Source organism: Paramormyrops kingsleyae, chromosome 14, assembly GCF_048594095.1.
Source record: "Paramormyrops kingsleyae isolate MSU_618 chromosome 14, PKINGS_0.4, whole genome shotgun sequence".
In the NCBI taxonomy this organism is placed as follows: domain Eukaryota; kingdom Metazoa; phylum Chordata; class Actinopteri; order Osteoglossiformes; family Mormyridae; genus Paramormyrops; species Paramormyrops kingsleyae.
Window position 1 is genome coordinate 17,883,557 of NC_132810.1, and position 20,072 is coordinate 17,903,628.

Below are 20,072 nucleotides of genomic sequence, written 5' to 3' on the forward strand. Positions count from 1 at the left end.
CCACATAAACTATATTTTAGAAGTACTTTTTACAAATTACTGAAACCTAAAAAGTCATATTGTCTTATAAAAAGCTCACACATTTTTAATGAATACCTCTTGTTCACCAAACTCTCAGGTATCTGTCCCTGGGAACAGAAACAGCGTCATCCTGCAGAACCTGCAGCCAGACACCCCCTACACCATCACCGTGGTGCCCATATACGCTGACGGCCCAGGAGGCGAGCTCACAGGACCGGGCCGTACAGGTAACTGGCCCTTAATGCTACATGCTGTTAGAGGGTTCTCCAACCCTAGGAACGCTGAGGAACCTCACCACTTCATGAACTGAATATCCGTCTGACTCACGGGTACAAAGGGAGACGATTGTCTTCCAGTCATCCATTCTCATCCATGTCGTTTGGATGAGCCGTTTGCGGAACTCATGCCATAGCTACTTAAGGCAAATACATAATAGAAGACAGAAGATTCAGGCCTGCCACTGCAAAAAAGTGGAGCACAAGCCAGGCTCCCTGTTCTATGTATATTTTTATTGAAAGATGATTGCAGGGTCTTGTCTCTCCTGCCTTTCAGTCGGCCTCCTGGAGCCCCGAAACCTGCGTGTCTCTGACGAGTGGTATACCCGCTTCCGCGTGTCCTGGGACCCTGCACCCTCCCGCGTCATTGGTTACAAAATGATCTACCAGCCCCAAGGTAAACTTAGCGGTCAAGCACCTGGGAACACTTCAACTGCTTTCAATCTTTTATCTGCTAGGAATCAATCATGCCAGTGAATTATTCATTCTTTTGTATCTTCAAATATTTTTTTTTAGCAGGGACAAATGTGTGACTCTACAATGTTTTGCACTCCCAGATAAGGACGAGACAATGGAGGTATTCGTTGGGGACGTGACTTCGTACATCCTCCACAATTTGCAACCTGGGACCACATATGACCTCAAGGTCTACGCCCAGTATGACGCTGGTCTGAGTGGAGCCTTAGTTGGACAAGGAACGACATGTATGTAGCTTCGATCTTGGAGTTCAACTCATTCTTAAATACTTACTGCTTTGCCATGGTTATCATTAAATCCAATCATAAAACGAACACTTCCTTTACCCACCAGACTCACTATGATTATATATGCTTGAAGGCTTATGCTAAGCTACCATCTTGCCTCCCTTTTCCACAGTGTACTTGAACGTCACTGACCTAGTGACGTACAACGTTGGCTATGACAGGTTCTGCATCAGATGGACGCCCCACAGAGCAGCCACCTCGTACAGAATCAAGCTCAACCCCTTTGACCGTAAGTAGAGCTGACCTGCCTCCATCCACCTGGGCATGAAAACATACTGATGTGTAAAGTCTTGGTTAGAAATGAGAAAATTGGTGGAACATTATTTAGTTCTCGGTGGAGTGTTTTATTCAGCATTTAAGGTAGTCAGTGATATGTTTTTCTAGTGTTAGAAAATTGGTCATCCATCATGTGTGGCTTACAAACTGAAACCAGAAAACTCTGAATATGGTTTAATTTTGCCCCTTTCTGGTCACCCTCGAGCATAATCAGGTCATTTAAGCAAATGGTTCCTCTACCAGGGATGAATTTTGTTCCTGGCTGAAATAGCTTGGCTTCTTTAAGTACCACTTAGTCATACTGTACACATTAATACAAGCAAGAGCTGTTGGAAGCTTTTGGTCTGTATATGGCAGTCATTATTGTTCACCACATCAAGCTCATTTGGGTAGCGCAAGAAGGCAAACTTTCCGTAAAGGTAAATTATCCACTGAATCGAGGACATGTGTGATTTTATGCTCAAGTGTGGGGAAACAAGTCACGTAGTTGTAGGAGGATTTTTTTGATGAAAAGGAGAGGCAGTATAGTTTCTTGAGCGATGACTCTATCTTCAAATGTGGGACTGTGTTTGGTCTGCTGTGTTTGTAGCGTCGAAGCGAGGCCAGCAGGAGATCACTGTCACGGGCTCCGAGAGCCAGAACTGTTTTGAAGGCCTCTCCCCGGACTCCTTGTACAATGCCACCGTCTTTGCTCAGACGCCCAACCTGGAGGGCCCTGGAGTGAGCGCTAAGGAGCGGACCTGTGAGTGCCCGAGTCTCTCGCTCCACCGCTGGTTCATATCCACGCCGACGAGAGCACCTCCAGTCAATATGGTCTGATTATAACATTAAGCCATGTTTGTTTTGATTTTGTTATTCGTCGTAGTGGTGAAGCCCACAGAACCTCCAACGCTGCCCCCAACTCCGCCCCCACCTCCCACAATCCCTCCTGCTATGGAAGGTAAGGACACTGTGTTCCTTTAGTTTATGACATTGGTGGGCCTACACTGAGGCTTAGCCACAGGGGGAATCCATTAGAACATTCCATACAGCACTGGTATCCTTCAGGGGGAGCAGAGACGGCCCCCAATAGCACCCCGCTGACAGGACGGGGGGCCCATCTGTCAGTCCTATCTGCCTACTGAAGGCTAAGCAGTATGGAGCCTGCTGGGCTAATGGATTCAAAATGCTACGTGCGGTTAACCCCGGGCTATCAAGCACAAGCCAGTCCTGCAAGCATTCTGACAAAAATGTGCAATTTTACATGCAGGATTAATGCACGTGGTCCTTCAGGGAAGGAAGACGCTGTGTATGTTGTAGCTGACTTGGAGCTGTAGTTTGTTGCTATTGCACAATGTTAAAAAATTAACTGAACACTAAACGGTAACCTTGACAGTCAGTGAAATTTGAATTATTGATTCATCTTCAACGACGTCAGTTATCACTACGTAATGAGAATTCATTGTCATCATTATTTTCTCTTCAATTTTCAGTGTGTAAAGGTGCCAAGGCCGATCTGGTGTTCCTCATCGATGGGTCATGGAGTATTGGAGACGACAACTTCAACAAAGTTTTGAATTTTGTGTTCAGCACCATCGGCGCCCTCGATATCGTAAGCCCTCAAGGAATGCAGGTGTGTGGAGATGTCTTTCTTGGAAGCATTCACCTTTCGTATGGGGGGGAGGGGGGGTCTGTAACAGGTAGTAGTGGAGGATTGTTAAGCAATTCCACGAAAGCTTTGGCAGATAAAGTATGGCTACTGTGACTCATTGCCTTTGACTTCTTGGCTTGCAGATATCTTTCGTGCAGTACAGCGACGACGCCAAGACAGAGTTCAAACTCAACACCTACCATAACAAGGGGACTGTGTTAGCCGCCCTGCAACTTGTCCGTTACAGAGGAGGAAACACCAAAACAGGTACCCCCACCCCCAGGGTCCTGCCTCATGTAGTTGTAATAGATCTCCATGTGCTCCTTGGCCACATGGAGAATGTGTTACAGGCCAGCCACCCATATGATACCTGCTGGTTTCTTCACGTCCTGTACAGCTATCTAGTGCTCCCTTTAAAATGACACAGTTTGGTTCTGCACTCATTGGGTCTGTCTAATCTAGGGGTGGCCCTCAAACACGTTGGTGAGAAGGTCCTCACCCCAGACAACGGCATGCGGAGAAACGTGCCCAAGGTCTTGGTGGTTGTCACAGACGGCCGCTCTCAAGACGAAGTGAAGAAGAGTGCTTCGACGCTGCAGCATATGGGTGAGTGCGTAAGGCCCTCTCCACATGCCCAACCCCCCCCCCCCCCCCGGGATGTCAGTCGGGAGAGATCTGTAAGTGGAGTCTTGCTCTTCCAGGTTACAGCCTGTTCGTCATTGGCGTGGCTGATGTGGATTTCGCCGAGTTGCGTAATATCGGCAGCAAGCCGAGCGAACGGCACGTCTTCATTGTAGACGATTTCGACGCCTTCGCAAAGATTCAGGATAATCTCATCACGTTCATCTGCGAAACGGCTACATCCAGTAAGACAGGCCTTACCTCTGTATTTTAAACCTTTCTCCCAGAGATTGTCATGGTTTCTCAGGCTCTACCTCGTAAAGTAATGCACCATCTTTTACTTCTACCTCAGCTTGTCCTTTGATTTTCCTGGATGGATTTACATCACCGGGTAAGAAGACCATTTATTTCCTAAAGAATTCAGTAGGCCTAAGGCTGTACAGCTGGCAGTTTGCAGGGCTGGCATGTTTGTCTATAGCTTGGGGATTGTTTGAGAGTTGACGTATGTCCATTGAGGGGGGAAGTGCAAAAATAATCAGAAAGAAATGTGATCAATTGTTTGAGGAGCAATGAACCACTTACAGTAGTGGGTCTTGTCTTGTTTTAGTAACAATTCTACATACAGCCTGTCACTTTAACGAATGTACACATATAAACAGTAATTTGAAACTCAGATAGCAGAAAGTTCAGAAACTGGCTTTCGATTGATTTGAGCAATGTACTCTGCAGGCTTCAGGATGCTGGAGGCTTTCAACCTCACTGACCGGACGTACGCTGCCGTCAAAGGCATCTCCATGGAACCAGGGTCCTTCAACAGTTATGTAACCTACCGGCTGCACAAGAACGCCGGCCTCTCCCAGCCCACAAAGTAAGTCCAAGTTGACATTTATGAATCTCAGAATAACCCCCCCACACACATATACCTACCTACCATGTACTAGAGCTGGCTGGCAGTGATTATTTTTATAATGGCCAACCGGGGTTTGCTGTTGTGGGTCCCGGTTCGTGTGTTGATGTGTTGGGTCAGTCCCACATGTTGTTGCAGCCGGTGGAATGAGGTGTTACCAAAGACACAACAATTTCTGTTTGAGTGAGAGAGTGCCTCAGCAAATCCCACCCTCTTGCTCCACGGGGGTAGCCACAGAGGTCACGACCTGCAGATTATTCACCCGGTGTAACATCTCCAGGCACCACGAGGGCCGGGCGGATTTTGTCCAAACATCCACAGCCAGGCGATTCCTTTGTCAATTTGCCCATAATAGCTTTTGTTTAGTGCGTGTGTTGGAAGTCAAGTAAATGTGCACAAATGGAAACACTTTTTGAATTTTTTTTATTTTTTTTAAATACTTCCAATATGTTGTGACTCTTTAGGGACTGTTGACATTTGTGCCAGATGCACGGATGAATAAATGGACTTTGTTTGAGTTTTTTTCCCCCACTTGCATGTGTACTCTGAGTCGCCTCGCTGCCTGTTTGCCCGGCAGTAGATGGTCAATAGTGATAGTCACCCCATAGCACTCACAGACGATGAGACATCAAATGAGGCCATTAGGGTTTCTAAGAACAGGCCTGTGTGGGCTGTTTCGTTCTGACTCAGCATGACATTATACCTAAACCTATGTGTTTTTTCTTTTTTTACCATTTTACACAGGGCACACACAGAAAGTCTGACCTGTTGGAAACCTCCAGAGTTCATTGTCAAATGTGTTACAGCCCCAGCTTGAGTTTTTATTTAGACTCCGGAGTGTTATTTTTGCAGGGAGGTTCACCCAGAGGGTCTGCCACCGACCTACACGATCATCCTCCTCTTCCGTCTCCTCCCGGATACACCCACAGAGGCTTTCGACATTTGGCAGATCTCCGACAGCGGCAGCAAACCCGAAGTCGGAGTCACTGTTGACCGTAAGACCCATTCCTACTTCTTCTAACCATAATAGCTGCCTGCCAGCTGTGAACATTGAGGTTTTTCCCCTTCCCCCATCTCCATCATGAAACATCAGCATTAACTTAATGAGCTCCAGACCCCAGAGCTAAATTGACCTCTAGCAGTAATTAAACCCATACGCAGAAGCTACATACCTATGTATAGACATCCTCAGGATAGGCCAGTGCAAACAGCAGGCATTTACAGCATGTCTACACGGCAGACTGTCGTCTGACTGTCGTCTTTCAGTTACTCTCTGCACATCTAACATCATCTCCTGCTTATTTATCTCTTCAAGCATCCAGTAGGACAATCACATTCTACAACAAGGACACCAGGGGCGAGATACAGAGAGCTACATTCGATAGCGAGCCAGTGAGAAAGATCTTCCACGGAAGCTTCCATAAGGTAAATTTTGTTAGTAGTTAGCATGCTGCTAATGGGCCTCTCCATATGACGAGTCAGAGATTCCATTTTCAAGTACTACAGTCATTTCTCAACTCGCTTGAAATTTTATTCGATTTTCATGGCTTGGGCTATGAAATCTGCTATCTGGTTAAGCCACGATATTTAAGGTTCTTTTTTTTTTTTAATGTAAGCTTTTTGTGTCGTGTAACTTTCTGGGTGGGCCTCCCAAAGCCTCACAGCTCTCGAGAGTAAGTCCAGCTCATGTGTTCCAAGTGGGCCAGTGAGTCCCGTGTCCCTGTATGCCGCATGTACACAGCCGTTTGCAGATGAACTGGCGTCCCACAAGAGGAGTATCCAGCCTAATGCGCTACCCTTCCTGAGCTCTCAGTAGCCTGGTGGGAGAAGCTATTATTAAAAACAGAAAGAAATAATGTGCTTTTTTTTGTCAAGCAGAATCAAAAAGTGAGCTGATGATGTAGGTTCAAATCCAGACAGACTCTTGATGTGAGAGACCACTGCTTAGGGACCAACATGGCTTCCTGGCCCTAGGATACGACGACAATCACAACCCTTAGCGAGCTGGAAGCATGACTCGGCCTGATTCCTCTGACTCAAGGCAGAGGAATCAGATGAGCTGCTGGAGACTATGAATGTCTTAGCATTAGTTGGCGGGCAGGTTTGGGTGACCTCCGTGACCCATTACAGATGGAAGTTTACACAATGCAGATTTACAAGTGGTTTGATGGCGATTCATTTCAGGTTCCAGTCTGCTGTAAGATGTCAGGATTTTGCTGGATTAATTTTTTCAAGTTTGTTTTGATTTATTCTATAAAAAACTTGTGTACCTAAAAATGGTTTTATATTTATTTGGCTCTCTTTGGCTTTGGTTGGAGGACTTGCAGTTTAAACTAATATACTAAGAAGGTGCTTCTAGACAGATTTTTTAAACCAAAGTGCTGAGTTCCTCATGCAACAGTTCGACCCCGGATTCAACACCCCACATTTCTCCTCAACCCATCTCCATCTTCTCCATCTTTATTAATAAGTTTATGTCCTAAGGGATGGATCAGGAATCTTTCCCAACAGCCAGGAGCGTGCCGCTAAAGCCAGAGAATGTTCTAGCTACTGTTTCCACAGTCTCAGCAGCAATGTCAGCCTCTGGGGGCTTCATCTTACCAAAATCGATGATAAAGTCTCGGACCATTCTGTTCAGGGGAAGGACCAAATGGTTTGAGAAAGAAAACAATTTTACTGGAATAGTGGAAGAACTCCATCTTCTAAAGGATTGAATGTATGTAGACCATAGAGCAAGATTAAAAAAAACAATCAAGAGAAATATTTTCACCAGACTGTTAAAAATGTGCTGCCTTTGGTATGCGGTGCTTGGAAAAAATTGGGTCACTTCTGTAGGCATTGAACAGTTGCATCAAAAAGCATGTGCCGAGCCAGTCTGGGTTTTATTCCCAACATCCTGGCTCTCTCACCATTTAATAGGTTTCTGGCCTTGCTCTCCGTCTCCAAGTTCTGGTGGCTTTCACTTATGGGGAGGCTACTCCATGCCTCCATTCATACAGCACATCACCTTGGACTATGAACTCGATCTCGCAGCACCTAACTCGCTGATTTGCTTCCTCCGCCAAGATCCGTGACCCGGCGGCTGTTCTCGGGTCATCGACGGTATTGCTAATAATTGCAATGGTGGGAGAAAGGCTCGCCCACCATAAAGTCAGCAGTAAAGCTAAGGTCTGCCTGACAGAGGCATGGCTGAATCAGAGGGAGGGAAGGGGAGCTTCATTCACGTGGGGAATATCAAGAAACCATTTTACAAGCAGAATATTATATAAACTGGGAGGAAAACACCCCCGTCGTGGCAGTTGTTGGTACACTTCACGTCCTTCAGAATGAGATATGAGACTCACCCCCGCCGTGCATAAACAAAGCAGAGCCAACTGGATTTAGCCTGTCAACCAGCATCTCTAATCCCTCCAGTTAGAATGGGCAACTTCTCCTCTCTGAGTGCTTTGGGAAGCCTGTAGCTCACTTAATATATTTTAAAGGCACTTTGTGTGTTACAAATTGGAGAGCGGTCTACCTTGTGCCGCTCTTTCAGAGCAGTTCATAGATTTAAAAAATGATCCTTTGACAGACCCCGCTGTGCGATGGGAGATGCTGGAAGATTCCTTGCAGGTGAATGCTGACAGATTCGCATTCATCTCCCATGGCTTAGTCAGGCTTCTCAAACCGAGATGTTATTTTTGGAGGTTAGTGAGGGGACAGAGAGAAGATTTGCCACCCCACAGAGGCTCGCGGTCCCGCTTTAACATGCCCAGAAAGAATGCGTGGACATTACCATCGCCGCACGGCGCTCTGGCCGAAACATTTTGTCATGTCGGACTGCACAAACTCACCATTATCTGGAGAGGAGGTGTCGGGCCGTCAGACTTTCCACTTGTGGCTCGGCCACGGCCAGCATTCCCGTGCAATAACGAGAGCGAGGAGTGAGCGGATTGGAAAAAATCAAAGGGGCTCTTAATGTATGAGTTCTGGTTTTATTTGCTGGGAATCAAGGTGGGGGTGTGGGGCGGTAATGAACGGGTGTATTTTCCCAGGTCCTGGATTGGACATGCCGTAGAGTACTGAACTACTCCCTGGTCTACTGAGGAGACCCCAGGTGACATTATGTTGGGAGGCCCCAGAATTCCTTGAGAGGGTCCTGACCATTGTGCTCTGTGCTTTTTGTCCTTTTCTTATTTCTGACTTTGCAGAATAAGAAAAAACATAGTAAATCTTAACAGACTAAATTATTTTTAAATTTTATTTTCATCCCTCTGTGTGAAACGTTGTCATCGCTTGTATGAGAAAACTCCTGAATTCTTTTCGAGACTTTAGGCCAGCTATGGACTTGTCCTTTTCATATGGGACTTGGAAGGGGCAGAAATGCCAGCTTGCTGTTGCATGAGAACATAGACGCAAAAAGTCGCACAGTTTGACAAGTAGAACATCAAAGTTTTGAGCTGTGTAAGTTAATAATAAGAGCAGATAATCTTAAGACAGGACCCCAACTTCTGCAAGAAGTTCTCTGTTAGCACAGTATAAATTAGCCTTGTCTTACTATTTAATGCCCAGGGGTTGGTGCTGGACTTAGCAACCTGTTGCTTTAGCTGTAGTCAGAGATAATGTGGGGAGATGGTGCATCCACAAGGCCAAGCCAAGAACAATAACATGTAGGCGTGAAGAAATCATTGAAACCAGTCAACAGCAGCAGAAACAAAACCATATGGTGGCTGTTTCTGGACACCCAGAAGCCATGTAAGCGACATTAACAGCTGTGAACCAAGCATTCGTAACAAGAGGTCAACCAATTCCAGACTTGCTGCAGTCACATTGATAGCTAAGGGTGGGGAGGTCAGACTTGTCCTTAATGCGGAGGTGCAGTATATTCTCAGTAAATTAAGTTGCGGGATGGTTTCCCTGCAGATTTGCAGCATTACCACCTTTTATGTTGGAATTATATGACAATGACGCATCACCCATGCCATTTAGCATTTCTCACACATTGTGAAAGAAAGATAAAATGAGCGAGTACAGTATGTGCACCTTAATGATAACTTGCTACATGCTTTGCTACTGTGTTCTCACTGCTGAGATTCTCCACACTTTGGTGATGTAATCTCTCACGCCATTTGTCCCCTCCGGTTAAGTCACCATGAGAGAGCCATCGTAGTTGGTCAACCATGGCCTCGGTTGCCAGGGAGGTTTCCCATAATGCCGTGTGTGGTTTCCAGCACCCGTATCTCAAGCTGTGGTTTTGAAAAATGTGCCATAATTTAAAAATGTTAACCAACTGCATTACTGGTGTGCGACAGACACCCTCCCTCCTCAGACATTCCTGCTGTTCCTCAAAGTGCAACTGTTTGTAAGAGGAGCCTTTTAACGGTGTACCACGAAATGACATAATCGCTAGATGTGGCAAGGCCATTCTGGACAGACACCAGACGACATTCAGTATGAAACCTTTCTGTGGTTGAGATTTATGGAAAGGGCCTGTGTACTATATACCACATGTAAAGCGCCGTTACCGCATGCTGCTGGATGGGAGGGAGATGAATGAGGTACACTCTCAGTCCATAGTGCAGACGTATGTATTTTTCATCATGCTATGAATGGAAAAAAGTTGCTGACACAAAGTTTCCTGTTTCAATGTAACCACCAGTATTACCTTACAGTATGTAATAATGTACAATTAACTGCAACCCACAGGGACAACATTGGAGAGGATATGAGATTTTTTATTATTTTTTTTTTTTGCAATTATCATTTTCAAAGAGGAATAGATTGAGTGACATGAATGTCTGCTTTTGCTGGGAAACTCATCGCTCTGTGTGTCTGTCTCCGCAGCTGCACATGACCATCACTCCGAAGAGCGTCAAACTCAACGTGGACTGCCAGACGGTGGCCGAGAAGGAGATTAAGGAGGCCAGAAACGTGTCTGTGGATGGCACTGAGACCCTGGGCAAGATGAGGAATTCGAAAGGTTCAGCAACAGTGAGTAAAATCCCAGACATAAGGCTCAGGAGTCAAAGGCTCAGCTTCCTTTCTCAATGGTCCTTTCTCTTGATCCATTTGCATTGACTTGATACTTAGCATGTGCATTTTTTTGTGCGTGTGTTGTGTGCGCTGTGCTCCACAGTTCCAGCTCCAGATGTTCGACATCGTCTGCAGTGCAGGCTGGACCAGCAGGGACAGATGTTGCGACCTGCCATCGATGGTGAGAATTTATTTCATTGTCATAAAAACTGTGCTTGTGCCATCAGACGGTGTCAGCCTCTACATCAGTCTTAACAGCAAGGGTGCATATACAAAATAAAACTCCCAGGCTGGGTTCATCTAAATCGAGGAACAACCGCTAGTGGACAAATTCAGGTTTCCTGCTGTAAATCAGGGTGCGATTAGCATAGAATGTTCATCATTATTAATAAACATGATCGGCTAAATCATCGAGAAATGCTGCTGCAGTGCGTGGCACCCCTTCAGGATGTTCAATTTGATCATTCGTCGTCCGTTGGGATAAGTGACATTTTTGGAGAGAGAGGACACGGTGAACCTATCCCGTATGTGCATCAGCCTCTCGGTTTAAGACAGGAAGAGTCTGAAATACCCAGGAGATACCCTCTGGGAGCATGGAATTCTAATCAGGGAGGGTTTGGGCCATGAGGGGAGCTTGTCCGACCCAGCTAATTGCTATCTCTTCCTCAATTCCGCCATCTTTCACCATCAGAGAGATGAGGCGAAATGTCCCGCTCTTCCCCACTCCTGCACATGTGCTCAGGATAGCATCGGCCCTCAAGGACCCCCAGGACCTCCGGTAAACTCATCACACGTCTCCGTCTTGCTTGAACTACACCAGCCTTTTGGTCCCCAATGAAACTGTGAGAGTGTTGGGACTTTAATTCTGATGGGTTAGACAGATCAGCGTAACGTTACATGATAGCAGGGATTTTCTTTTCTTATTTGCATTTGAAATGCTCGCATTATGATTATGTAAGCATAAAACAACTGCAATTATCTGTGACATTAAACACAAGCTGCATTTAATGCTCTACTTCAGGTTATTTACCCAGGTTGTTTCCTAAGGGCACTATTAGCCTAGCGTTTGAATCATTACTGTGTTCATAAAGCTGTGAAGAAGTTTTTTTCCCCCAAAAAAAAGCAAACATTTCACTGGGAAATACTGTCTGACCGCTGCCGTGTTTCCTTGTGTCTGTAGGGTGGTCCTGGTACAAAGGGACCCCGCGGCGAAAGGGGAGACCTCGGCCCGTCTGTAAGTAGCTGCTGCCACTTTACATGTGCGTCTCACATCTTCTCGGTCACATGAACAAAAAGGCACATTTGGCGACGGCACAATTTCAGTGAAGCAAGTGCAGAAATTGACAGACGTGTCCCATAATTCCCAGAGTCAAAACACTTTAGCTGACAGCTACTATAAACTATAAAACAATTACGTTCCATTGAAGCAGCAGCTGTTGGCTTCCAATAGCTTCTTTTTGCCAGCAACAGGCTATTCAGACTAGAGGTTCTCTTGAGAAAATGGCATCGGGAAGTCAACTGCCTGGCCTTTAATTTGACTGTTTGCTTGTTTGTTTGCTTGTTTGTAGGGTCCCATGGGCCCGCGGGGGGAACTGGGCCTGCCAGGACCAATGGGGCCACCAGGCCCACAAGGACCCAACGGGTTGTCTCTTCCCGGTGAGCCGGTAGGTCACATGCAGAGGAGTTTCACTTTGTTTGTTTCCAGCCCCATCTCTCCTGTCATAAAGCACCAATTCAAGGGCCTGCATTTATGTTCTGAAGAGTCATTGGGCTTTTGGAACAACTGTAGCTAAAGGCCTTTACTGTCAGTATATCTCTGTCTGGAAATAATATCACGTTGTTTTAAACCGTCGTTTCATTTTAGCAGGGATACATAAATTAGCACACATTATATTATCCCCAAGTGCAGATAAAGAGACGGGAACAGGCTTAACGTAAGCTGCTGATATTTATCTCTTTGTGATTTGTGACTGTATTTTTCTCTGAACTGAACAATTGCCCGTTCGTTGGTATTGTGCACCATTTACGTAATTAAACAGAAATACAATACTTTTTCATCTTTCTTGATTTACCACAGGGCCGCCCGGGACCCAAAGGAGACACTGGTGATCCCGGTCAACCTGGACGCCAAGTAAGTACAACATCGGAGCTTGGCGTTCGCTGAAAGGGAAACCAGAAGTAATACACAGTAAAAAATAGTTGTACTATTATGGATCCCTTCCACGTGGCAAGTTTTACTGGGGGAAAAATCTCATTTGTATTTAAGACACACACTGATATAGCTATACTGGCCCACAGAATAGTCAGATGGTCACAATGCTAAATCTGCCGCTACCTAGTACTCAAAAGACTTAGCCCTCTAATTTATGAAAGTATGTTCTACATAGTGCTGCTTTTGCAAATTAGGTAACATAAACTGTATAGATCTCAGTAGGAAATTTTGCTGTAATTTGGATAAATATGGTCCATGATAGGGGTGGAGGTGCATTATGGGAAATCTCAAAGAATCCGGTTGGATTTATAGCTTGCTGATTGCACCACAGAGAAATGACGCATAGAACGCTAAGGGAAGACATGTGCAGAGGGCCGCATGTAAATGTCAGGGTTAGGGCTTACAGGCATGGAAGGGGAGTCCCAAGGCTACATGCCACCGCGATCTGTATTCGTGGGGTATCTGTTACCCCCGTTCATTTTCTCAGCTTTTAGATTAGAGTCTCAAGGAAATGGTGTAACGCAACAGTCAAAGGAGGCTCAGCAACTGGGAACCGTGTCTTTTGATATATAAGGAGCTACAAGCTTCTGTTTTCTTTCAGAGAGACATTTTACTCCATGTCAGATGGTTCCAATCTTTAGCGTAGAGATGAAAAGCAGACTGTTGGAAGCCTCGCAGTCAGAGTGATTCTCTAACGAGGACTATAGGGGGCAAGCCGAACTGTGGTTATGAAGCAACGCTCGTGTTGTGTTGTACAGCAAGGGGCTTAAACCAATTTCCCCTCGGTAACATTATTCACTCCGAATGAAGGTTGTACAGAAGGGTTGCTGTTGCTGTGGGAAGATGACATTGACAGGCGCCTATGGATAAATAATGATCTGCAGGCTAACTAAACTAAACCAGGCTAGATGTGCTTCATTTTTTGGTAGCTAGAACCAAATTATCGGGGATAGGAGGAGTGCATGAGCATTAGTGCAATAAAACTTGTGAAACGTTTGGCCCATTCATTTCCTATATAGGTCTTTCTTAAGGACTTTTTTTAACACTCTTCTATCCTCCTAGGGTTCACCTGGACAAGCTGGTTCTGTAGGCCCGGTCGGACCAATCGGACAAAGGGTAAACCAACAGTCCCATTAGCTGATGCTTTACAGAAATGCGGGTTTTTTTTTAACCCCGAACTGGCTATAATGACATCATAAGTCATTAAAGTACAACATTATATATTTACTTATGGCCATGATTGTAGTACAATAAAGTCAAGTCATTAAATCAGTGGAGGCTACATTCATGAATGTTATCATTGGTTTGCATTAATGTAGGGACCCCCTGGAAAAGAAGGACTCGCTGGACCCAGGGGCCCCTCAGGTCCAATGGTAGGTAACCACTGGAAAAAAACAGGACACACTATCAGTGGTTTGTTTTTCTTGCACACGTGATTAATTCAGACCATGTGTCGCTAATAGGAAATGCATGCTGTTTCCCACAGGTCCGATGGCACAGTCTCGCAAAATAAACTCTAGACATCCTGAGAGCATGCCGGCTTTATCTCCTGCATCTTGACTGATTTGTGCGCACTATCATTCCTTCCCTAGGGTAGCCCTGGAGCTCCTGGAATGCCAGGACCTACTGGAAAACCGGGGAAGCCGGGAGACACAGGGCACCCTGTACGTACACGTTTGTTTGGTGCTAAAATGACCCTGGAGGTATTTTGAGGATCCGAATAAGATGGGTACATGACTGACCCCAGCAAGCTGGATACATACAGCTTGTACCAGCCCATTGTTATCCTGAATATCAGAAGGTCAGCTTTGTGGACTGCAGATGGAGTATTAGATATTGGTGTTGTACTGTATATTAGCACATTTTCATATGGACTGACGAACCATGGCAGGAGGCAGATGTGTTACATTTCACCATTTTACAACAGAAAAAAATATACCTACAGTTATTTGTGCCAAAATGCAGGTTCTAAGATGGAACTGCATGAAGCTTCAATGGGAGTTACAGATACATACTTATGGAATATGGAAAGTACATTTCAAACTGAACAGCACCATGAGGCCATTTAACCGCATGTTAAAAGCTAGAATGAGTAGCTGTCTGGAGATGCCCCTTAATATATCAAATTACGATAAAAGAACAATGGATTCACTGTTGAGTTCTTTACTTGACTGTTTATTATATGGGTCACTATAATATGGTAGTCTACGAATGAATGGAAATCAGCAGTTCTATGCATTGAAACAAGTTTAAGTTCTGTTAGATCTTGTATATTTTTTTATTCATTGAGTGATTTATAGTGTCTACAATGGCTTTTCTTAAACGTTTGTTTCTTACTATAGGGAGCCATTGGCCTGAAAGGAGAGAAAGGCGAAAGGGTGAGTCACGCAGACCTGTTCACAAGGTATATTTTAGTGTCAGAGCAACACCTGTGCTTTTTGGTGTTAAAATACGTTCATGTTCGTTTTAGGGGGACTTTGCGTCTCAGAACATGATGCGATCCATAGCCAGACAAGTCTGTGAACAGCTGGTCAACAGTGAGTCGCCCAACGTTTGTTCGGTAATGAAGCGAGTACTATCACGGTTAGATCGATCGTTGGCTGACTGTGGTCCTCGCCGATGCTTTACTCAGGTCAAATGAGCAGGATTGACATGATGCTGAACCAGATCCCCAACGGTTACCGTAGCAACAGTCCTGGTCCTGTTGGGCCTCCTGGGCCGCCTGGCAGTACTGGGTCTCGTGGCGAACCAGGTCAGCCAGGAAGAAGTGGCTTCCCAGGAACTCCAGGGTTGCCTGGGCAACAGGGAGAGAGAGGTTGGTCCTTTTCCTACTTTTATACATTACTGCCTATTTCACATATAACGGACGAGGCATGTTTTTTAGTGTCTTGGATTTCTGCTTCCCGACTCTAATGAATAATTCAGGCCTGATGAATGTTTTATTCCTGCGGCCATTTCACAGTAACTGCCGTGAGTTATTCTCGATATTTTTGCAGCGCAGCGAAACGCTGATATCTCCGGCTCCGTGCATGAACACTTGCATATGTTCCTGATGTTATGGTCTACATCAATCTATCTAATGATACGGTCAACAACGACACGATGGCGCAGCGCAGAGCCTGAACACCAGGTTCAGGCTAAGAAAAAACTGGTTTTCTGTCTGTCTCACAGTTTCCACTTTCCAGAGCATTTCCAGTGGTTTCTGAAGGATGGAATGTTTCTGTTGAACGCATGGATGCATTAAGTTGTGGAGATACTGACGCCGCTTAACTGAAGAGTGGTTCTCTTAATGACTTAGGGCCACTTGGAGAAAAGGGTGAACGGGGTAGTCCAGGCACTGGAATCCGAGGACAGAGAGGCCCATCCGGACCACCCGGTGAGTGCTGTTCCATGAAAATCCTCACTGATACATGTTCTAAACTGAGGAGATGCCTGCTTAATGGTCGTGGAGAGGGTGGTGTTCTCCCGTTCATTTCTTTCTCACATATAAAAACCATTATTTTTTTCACAGCTGTTTCCAACATGCCGCATTAGTAAATCTGTCATAGGGCTTCTTTACGACGTCACATTCCTCAGCCGAGACCTAATTTTTTAATAGCTGTAATATCTCATTGTGCCGCTGAATCGGCGATCTCCCAGTTGAAATATTAGAACCCCCAGTTCTGAAAAACAGTGAGGCAACACGCACCTAGATGGATCGCGTGTTTCATTTGGGAAGGTAATACTCTGTCCGCAGTCTTTAATCGTCACATCTGATGGTTGATTATACCTGTTTGAAAGTCAGACATTTCATACAGTGACCGCCGCTAAAAAGCTAATTGGAAATGTGTCCAGCCATGTTAGCAAGAGTGCATGGAATTTTAGGCACCCTTGACCATGAATTAGTTAACCACTCCATATACTGCCGATTTGATTTCACTATAAAAATTCACACACATTTTACTTTTTTTGTAACCCACTCCTACACACAGCTTTCATTTTCTGGAAAACTTGGTCCATAAAGCGAAGTTATGACTTCATTCCTCCAAGGGGCTTGGGGCATTCAGTCCGATACAGTCATCCACCTTAATTATAGAACAGGCAGCCTACCCACAACCACTGGATCCCTGCGGGGGTATGCTTTATTCCACCGAGACTTGGAAATCGCAGTCGCTCAGTCATTGATGTCTACGGACCAATGGGATACGGCCAAATCCTCCTTTTTCCCCCATAAATAATAAGGAACATTGCCAGCAAGCGAGCACGCTGGTTCAGTTCTTTAGGTTTTTGCGTAGCCTTTCATACAATAGAGTTCCCCTGGTGGCTTCATCCACAGCACATGTGCTGCTGCGTTTGGGGAGCGAGAGGGGTGGCGGGGTGGGGGATTTCATATCCGCTGTATCCCGTCTAGACAGACTGGGGCAGGGGGTAGCTTTGCACAGATCTGGGTTTGTCTCCCCTTAATTGAGCAGTCTAAATATTTAAATTGCAGTGGTACAAACCAATTTTCCCTTCCACTTCCAGTTGGGATTGGATGGTGATGCCAGTGGATCTTGAGTGTTTGTTTTTCACCCCGGTTCCCTTTCCAGGCCCGCAAGGCGAGTCGCGAACGGGACCTACCGGCCCCACGGGCTCCTCCGGGCCTCCTGGACCCTCAGGTCGTCAGGGTTCCCCCGGCATCCGGGGTCCACCTGGTCCCCCTGGGTACTGCGACTCCTCCCAGTGTGTGGGCATCCCTTACAATGGACAAGGTTACCCAGGTAGGTCGCCGCATGCCCATGCGTAACAGGAGTAACACTGCGAAAATGTAACACTGTATGGAGTTAAAATATATAACGCGATTTCCTGTGACATTTACAAATTCCAACGCCTATCTATAGTACCTAGCTATGACTTAAACTTTGAAATGTATTGCAAGTAGTCAGTCTGACTAGCTACTATTTTTTTAAAAGAATAAAAAAAGAGGAAAGTTAGTTTTCGCAGAACGCTAACACGCTCTTTAACCTGTTTCAGGTTCGGCATAGTTCATTTTATAAGCCGCCTGTGCTGCTTTCACTTTGAAACCCGGCAACACAAACAAAAAGTCCTGTTTCTGTGCTCATGTGCTTATGAGGCGCTATGGATAACCACCATGGATATGATTAACGAACACGGCTGACCACCGTGAAGGGAACCGACTGGTACTAACAACACTTTTACAGCAGACATCATGGCCTTGTGGGCTGTTTGCATCTTGAGCCCATACAGCAAGCAGAAAGAGAGGGATATAGAGAGAGAGAGAGAGAAACAGCTTCTCTCTCAGAAGGAGCATGTAAAACTACTAACAAGGAGGATTTATAACCAAGAACAACAGTGTTAACATGGTAAACATTTGAGATGAAATCTGTAAATAAACTAATTGTGCATTGTAAATGATTTTTGTTTTCAAATGAGTTAACATCCGTAATGAGCTTGTGCCTTATAACCTGCTGCTTGCTGAATGCTCCCATAACCTCCTCCTTCAAGCCTGATGTGACAAATCCACCCTCTGCTCGGTCCAGACTGAAGCACGCAGTGTTTGTATATTATAATCCTGGGACTCTTTGTCATACTATTTACTAAGATTTTGTAAGGTGCTTTTCTGTTTTTTTTTTTTTGTTTGTTTTCTTTGCTATGATGAATTTATTTCTAAAAGGTACTAAACACTACAGAATCATTCAGGGGTGACTTTTGTATCAAATCCCACGAGGGTATAAATTATGTTAGTCATTTTGCTTTTTTTATGGGAATGTGGTCGTACCTGAAAGTCTTTAAATGCTTAGTAGTCTGTTGTGTGATCAATACTTACCGCAGTGCCTTACTTGAGCTGAGGATGGTTACGGACACTGTCACCTGTCACGGCCACACAATTTGGCTTTTATGTAAAAGACTTGTATCCTAGAGTGGGATGGTACCACTGAGCAGCGCGGCCAAAAGCCAGAAGTGATAGTATTTCTGCATGCAGAGTTGCTGATTAAATCCATGTTCATTTGGCCAAAACGATATTTCCAACCAGACCGCTTCCAGCCCAGGCCTGAAACCTACGTAGTGCCAATCCCAGTGGAACCCTCAGAAGACTATGAAACAGAAATTCAGTCACAAAACCAGCGTGGAAAGCGGTCACTATCAAGAGGGAGATCCCAAAGGATAGCACCATAAAACAAAATCAAACAAAAAAAAACAAAACACGAGGATGATGCCGTTTTTTGCCGTCATTATTAATTTTCTATTTTCCACATATGCTTGCATTGAGGTAAATTTGCACCGGAGTGTGAGAACATACCTTGGGTAATGCGTGACTGTGGCGGTGGCGAATATCGGCCGAATTTGCGAGTCTTTCATTGAAAACCTGTGAGCTTGCTCTCTGTACCTTGAAGTGTCTCCGCTTGTAAAATAACTGCGCTAATGTGTTTACTACAGTCCTATGTTTAATTCAGTCGTGTCAAAGTTAGCATTCACATGGAAGGTCAGTGTGTGTTTCATCGTTAAGGCATCAGGCACCACGAGGTCTGGCTTCCACTCAGCATTCATCACGGTTCATCACAAATGTCTTCATGTAAAGTGCTATGTGTTATGTCACCATGACTGTATGTGGGGTAATTGGTCTGGGATCTACCAAAAAAAAAATTAAAACATCAATACTGCAGTTAATTTCCTTTTATTTTAGACTAAATATTTATCAGTTTTATTATACCAACTCACAGCTGATTTTACCAAAGGTGGAATTGCATGTCTGTGTTGTATATTTAGTAAGGGTTTTTAAAAATCAGAATATATAGTTGTTGTTTTTTTTGTTTTTTTTTAACCGATATTCAGAGCAGTTGGAATTGGTTGGCAGCTCTATGGCTATAGAATTGCCGTTTTAACTGCAAATTGTGAATTTCACAGCCGTATTTTCTTATTTATTTCTGAAACAGAAGAGGCATTTTTCAATAAAACTACTGAAAATTGTATCATCTGTGTCCATTTCACATTTGTAAAACTGTAACAAAAAAGACAACGAGATAAACAGGGAAAAAAGAATTGGTGACATGCAATGCAGACTGTGAGTTTTGGGGATTGTCAGCCGAAAAGTTGTATTAAAGATGAACCATACCTACTTGACTGGCAGCTGGTCTGCTTATTCTGTACACTCAACCATGGCTGTTGGCGTCCGTGCAGATGAACCTGCTTCTTGTTGGTCAGTTAAGTAAGACCATGTCCACATCTTTATTTACTTTTAATATTTTGGATCCTTGTAGTATATGATACTCTGTTCATGGTTCCCATCCGCAAAAAAAAGAATTGCCTGTCATCAGCGTCTTCTCAAAACACATTGGTTCATGCAGTGGAAGAAAAATAAAATGAACCTCATTGT

At 44.8% G+C, this 20,072-nt stretch overlaps 1 protein-coding gene across 4 annotated transcripts in view; it reads left to right on the forward strand.

Moving 5' to 3' along the window:
* The window catches only part of col12a1a (collagen, type XII, alpha 1a), a 56,705-nt gene extending 36,891 nt beyond the window's left edge, over window positions 1–19,814 (forward strand). For 3 of the 4 annotated variants that reach the window (XM_072698740.1, XM_072698743.1, XM_072698742.1), the window contains 29 exons: window positions 119–248; window positions 574–693; window positions 854–1,000; window positions 1,173–1,289; window positions 1,926–2,078; window positions 2,202–2,276; window positions 2,809–2,948; window positions 3,110–3,233; window positions 3,429–3,572; window positions 3,668–3,832; window positions 3,940–3,978; window positions 4,317–4,455; window positions 5,347–5,489; window positions 5,810–5,919; window positions 10,318–10,464; window positions 10,610–10,687; window positions 11,198–11,284; window positions 11,687–11,740; window positions 12,075–12,170; window positions 12,584–12,637; window positions 13,781–13,834; window positions 14,038–14,091; window positions 14,311–14,382; window positions 15,061–15,096; window positions 15,189–15,255; window positions 15,351–15,533; window positions 16,017–16,094; window positions 17,287–17,457; window positions 18,732–19,814. In XM_072698740.1, the coding sequence (XP_072554841.1) occupies window positions 119–248; window positions 574–693; window positions 854–1,000; window positions 1,173–1,289; window positions 1,926–2,078; window positions 2,202–2,276; window positions 2,809–2,948; window positions 3,110–3,233; window positions 3,429–3,572; window positions 3,668–3,832; window positions 3,940–3,978; window positions 4,317–4,455; window positions 5,347–5,489; window positions 5,810–5,919; window positions 10,318–10,464; window positions 10,610–10,687; window positions 11,198–11,284; window positions 11,687–11,740; window positions 12,075–12,170; window positions 12,584–12,637; window positions 13,781–13,834; window positions 14,038–14,091; window positions 14,311–14,382; window positions 15,061–15,096; window positions 15,189–15,255; window positions 15,351–15,533; window positions 16,017–16,094; window positions 17,287–17,457; window positions 18,732–18,874 (3,120 nt within the window). In that variant the 3' untranslated portion in view covers window positions 18,875–19,814. Of the gene's footprint in view, window positions 1–118; window positions 249–573; window positions 694–853; window positions 1,001–1,172; window positions 1,290–1,925; window positions 2,079–2,201; window positions 2,277–2,808; window positions 2,949–3,109; window positions 3,234–3,428; window positions 3,573–3,667; window positions 3,833–3,939; window positions 3,979–4,316; window positions 4,456–5,346; window positions 5,490–5,809; window positions 5,920–10,317; window positions 10,465–10,609; window positions 10,688–11,197; window positions 11,285–11,686; window positions 11,741–12,074; window positions 12,171–12,583; window positions 12,638–13,780; window positions 13,835–14,037; window positions 14,092–14,310; window positions 14,383–15,060; window positions 15,097–15,188; window positions 15,256–15,350; window positions 15,534–16,016; window positions 16,095–17,286; window positions 17,458–17,710; window positions 17,938–18,731 lie in introns of those variants that run through there. The other variant, XM_072698741.1, reaches the window with a different exon arrangement.
* The last annotated feature ends 258 nt before the right edge of the window (window positions 19,815–20,072 follow it).